The 4,766-nt window shown below is 46.7% G+C and overlaps 1 protein-coding gene across 1 annotated transcript in view; it reads left to right on the top strand.

Moving 5' to 3' along the window:
* Positions 1-1,672, top strand: part of SLC26A8 (solute carrier family 26 (anion exchanger), member 8) — an 85,668-nt gene extending 83,996 nt beyond the window's left edge. The window contains exon 19 of the mRNA XM_006759050.2: positions 849-1,672. Coding sequence (XP_006759113.1) covers positions 849-1,298 — 450 coding nt within the window. The 3' untranslated portion in view covers positions 1,299-1,672. The remainder of the gene's footprint in view (positions 1-848) is intronic.
* The last annotated feature ends 3,094 nt before the right edge of the window (positions 1,673-4,766 follow it).

The raw sequence follows: 4,766 nt of genomic DNA, 5'->3' as shown, positions 1-4,766 counted from the left end.
TATGGGAGAAGAGAAGAATGTTTCGGGAGGGATGAAAGGTGTTAATTCTGTGGAATGCTGCTGCCACTAAGCTTACCGGGCATCTGCTACGGTGACAGGCAGAGTGCCTGGGACTGGCATATCAGGAACCAGGCCCTGCCCTGCCTCGAGGAGCTTAGAGTCTAATGAGGGATATATTTTTAAATGAATAAGACAGTACATTACTGGTCTATGATAGAGGTGGAAGTGAGGCACAATTGAACCCAAAACTAAGATCCTGGCTAGTGATCTTTGATATGAATCTGGACCAATGAATAAGTGTGTGTGGCTGAGATGGAGATGGACAGTGCAGACACAGGGAGTCGCATGAGCAAAGAGCCAGGAGCCAGGCATCTTCGGTTAGTTTTATGGATAGAGCAAAGGTTGGGGCTACAGATGGAGCTGAAGCTAAGAAGACAAGAGGGCGGTCTCGGGGGCCTTACTGCCCTGTTAAGGATCACAGGGGGTTGGAAAGACGAGTAAGATCAAGGAGACAGGATGTTTCAGAATGCTGCCAAGACCATTGCTATTCAAATGGTTGACTGTGAAACCCAGGCTACTTAGAAAATCTAGAGAAACAGGAGTATGGATTGATTGAGCCTAAAAAATGGTGAGTAACTGAGGAACTGGAGGGTGCAAAGAAGATGAAAAGCAGATTTAGGCTGATACCACTCCTAGTGCAGAAATATTTTAGGCCAGAAATATTTTCTGCTTTCCCAGGAATTCATGATTTCTGGTACCTAAAGTTCTGTTATATTCTGAAGTTCTTTGACTATTCAAAAGTTAAATTTAATTGGAAATTTTAACCCATCTAATTATATGTATTTCAGGGTAGAGATGCGAGACAAAAAAGAAGCAGCAGTATTCTAGAAGGTCCCAAAAATCTAAGTTCCAGCTACGCCAGGATGCAAAGGCCCATCCTAGAGGAGGAGTCAGATCTGGACGTAGAGCTGGAGCCCATACTGGAGTCAGACACTGGGCTGGACCAGGATCTCGAGATGGAGCGTGAATCGGAGCTGGAACCTGAGTCTGAGCTGGAGCCTGAAACGGAGCTTGAGCCCGAACTGGAACCTGAACCCAAACCTGAGAATGAGCTGGACCTGGAGTTCAAGCCCAAGCCTGCGCTCAAATCCATACCAAGGCCTCAGACTTATCCTCGGCAGCAATACTGGCCTCCCAGCTCCCCAAGTCAGAATCCACCTGGGACACGGTCAGTGGACAAGAGGCAGCCATATTTGATTCCGTATTCATCTCAGGACAGTGACACTGAGGATCCCTAGGAGATGAACTGGGAATAAGGGTCAGATTCCCTTGACAAACCCTCCCACCCAAACGGGGTCACTTGGTCAGAAGCCCTAGAGTAGTTACAGACCAGCAGTACTTGCTCTGGGACTCCTTCACCTGCTGTCTTTCTTCCTTGCCCAGCAGTGTGATCTCACTCCCCGATCACAATGCTAAATGCCAAGAATTGTCTCTGAATTCCCTATCCAGGCTCACCTCATTTCACCTTCAGCAGATATTCTAATGAAAGATTTCCTTCTTTGTACATTCTGCACTTCTAGTGTTTTTATCACATCATCTCTAACTCACTCCTCTCAGTTTGTTTCCTTTCTCCAAAGAAATGAGGCTCAAATAAAATATATAACTCTAGTTACATTTGGACCCTTCCTGCATTTTCTCCTTTCTCTGTATTCTGTACGTCTAAGGAAATGGATAGGAGAAATACCAGAAGTAGGTAGACGTGGTGGAGAAGAGATGAGCTAGGAAAACAACAACGGGGTAGCATTTGTATTCTATATGCAAGGTATATTTACTGAGGCAGGTTAAGCCAGGCCAGCCTCTGAGGCATGCAATACAAGGAACTGTTAGGCTGAAGGCATTTTGCCATCTCTCTAAGGTCAGTATCTTATACTACCACCGTTTCAGAAGGCCAGGTATCTGTACCAATTGATGAGAACATTAGCTCTGTAGAACTCTCCCTGGTCTTCAGATTCATAGTCACCATTGCTTCTTTCCCACAGGTGCTTAAGATACATGCAGTCTAGAGCTATGGTTGCCAACCGGTGGTCTGCGGACCACTGGTGGTCCCTGAGGTCCGAAAGGTTGGCGACTGCTGATCTAGAGTCTGTACTCTTGGTAGACCAAACTTAGTTAAAATCTGTGACAGCCTGGCTGGTGTGGCTCAGTTGGTTGGGCGTTGTCCTGTTCACTAAAACGTTGCCCATTCCATTCCCAGTTAGTGCACATGCCCTGGTTCGATCCCCGCAAGGGGACATACAGTGTTTTGCCCTTACATGGATGTTTCTCTCTCTCCTTTACTCTCTCTCTAAAAATCAGTTTTTAAAAATCTTAAAAATCTGACAGATACAAGCCCCTTAGTATTGGAAAAGTTAATCATTACAAGTTTTGTCCAAATCCATTCATTCAAAAAATCCACCCTCCCAATAAACAAACAAACAAAAGCCCTGACTGGTGTGGCTCAGTGGATACAGCCTTGGCCCGTGTACCGAAGAGTCTCAGGTTTGATTCCTGGTCAAGAGTATGTACCTGGATTGTAGGTTTGATCGCAATGGTTGGGTCAAGTGCAGGAGGCAATCTCTCTTTATTTCCGTTCCTCCCTCTCTTCCACTCTCTCTAAAAACCAATGGAAAAAATATCCTCTGATGAGGATTAACAAAAACAAACAAATTCTCCTCTCTCCATTAAAAAAATCTAGTATTGCCCTAGCTGGTTTCGCTCAGCGGATAGAGCGTCAGCCTGCGGACCAAAGGGTCCCAGGTTCGATTCTGGTCAAGGGCATGTACCTCGGTTGCAAGCTCCTCCCCAGCCCAGGCCCTGGTCAGGGCTCGTGCAGGAGGCAACCAATCCATGTGTTTCTCTCACATTGATGTTTCTCTCTCTGTCTTTCCCTCTCTCTTCCACTCTCTCTAAAAATCAATGGAAAAGTATCCTTGGGTGAGGTTTAACAACAAAAAAAATCTAGTATTAAGTTATAACCAGAAGAGAAATATTGACCCGTAGGCAAAGGTATGTGGAATCCTGAATTTTATTTTCCACCAAATAAACAAGATTCCTCTTGCTCAGGCACTAAATTTCTCTCTTCTGTTAGATTAAAGAAATCCTTGTTAAAATATAGGTGTCTCGGAGAGATCCAAGATGGCAGCATAGGTAAACTCCTATACCTGCTGCCTCCCACAACCACATCAAAATTACCACTAAAATACAGAACAACTGTCATCCAGAACCACCAGAAATCTGGCTGAATGGAAGTACTACAACTAGAGAAGTAAAGAAGAAAGCACGCTGAGACTGGTAGGAGGTGCGGAGGCGCGGAACGGGCTGGTCTGGCACCCGGGTGTGCCACTTTTTTAATTGGGAGGGAGATTGCCTGTGTAGAAGCCGCATGGAGGAGCAAGGGGTTCCAGCCCCACACCAGACCCCCAGCCCAGGGTTCCAGAGCTGGGGAAAGAAGTCCCCACAGGCAGTAAGAACTACAGACTGTAAAAACTGTGCAGATTGGGGCTCAGTGACAGAGAGGCTGCTAGAGACCCAGCAGTTCCTCTTAAAAGGCCAGCACCACAGACTGAACTTACAAGGTCCTGCTTCCTCTGAGCTCCAGCACTAGGGGACACAGACACATATGGGGAGAAAGTGGACTGTGTGGCATTGGGGCAGGAACTTGGGACAGCTTTCTCCCAGATGGAGGTGCTCACAGCAGTCATTGTTTCTGTGCTGGGACCTCCCCGGTGCAGGGCTGACTGGCAGCCATTTCTGTTTGCTCCACCCTGGTGATTCTCTGAGACCCCACCCCACCCAATTTACAACCCCACCCAAGCTGTGCACAGTGGCTTTTGCATATGTATGGTCTGTCCTTTCTCACCCTAAACTCCGTTCAAACAAGCTGCAGCAGGGTCAGGGAGCCCCAAACCTATCATAAAAGGCCCAAGACCCAGCACTAGCACCAGCCTGCCTTTCTTCACAGCTGGGCCTCGTCTGGACACTTCCAAACCCGATACAAAGAGGAGGAATCTGCATACCTCTCTGTCACTCCTGTTAGATGGCCCCAGGCAGTGGCTGACTTTGCACCTCCCTGGAGACCCAAGAGCCAGTGTACCTAGTGGTCAGTGTGAGATTACAACTCTTCACATCCATAAGCAACACACTCTAGGGGCAGACTCAGTGAGCACCAAAGCCCCACTGAATCAAGTCCTGCTCCATAAGGGAGTCTTCTGCACAGCAGCTCTCCCACTGTAGTCGCAGCTGGTCCCCACAGTCAATTGGCCTGGAGGTCAATTCCTCACCGTGATACCAACAGCAATCAAGGCTCAACTACAGCAAAAGTGTGCACACAGCCCACAAAGGGGTACACCAAGAATGTCCACTTCAGGTGATTGGGGAGGCTGAACCACTGGGTCCTATAGGACACCTACTACATAAGGACACTCTATAACTCAAGGAGATTTAGCAGCTACCCAATACATAGAAATAACAATGGGAAGCAGCCAAAAAGCCGAGACAAAGAAACATGTCACAAATGAAAGAAATGGAAGAAAGCAAACTACTGGATATAGAGTTCAAACCACAGTTATAAGGTTACTCAAGAATCTTCTAGAAACCTCTGAGGAACTTAGTGAGACTTTCAAGGATCTTAGTGAGAATGCCAAAAAAATGGAAAAGGATCAGTCATAAATTAAGCATACACTGACTAAAATAAAGAATAATATACAGGGATCTAACAGTAGCACAAA

Source organism: Myotis davidii, unplaced genomic scaffold (assembly GCF_000327345.1).
Source record: "Myotis davidii unplaced genomic scaffold, ASM32734v1 scaffold1036, whole genome shotgun sequence".
Classification (NCBI taxonomy): Eukaryota; Metazoa; Chordata; class Mammalia; order Chiroptera; family Vespertilionidae; genus Myotis; species Myotis davidii.
This window is presented reverse-complemented; position numbering and strand designations above follow the sequence as displayed.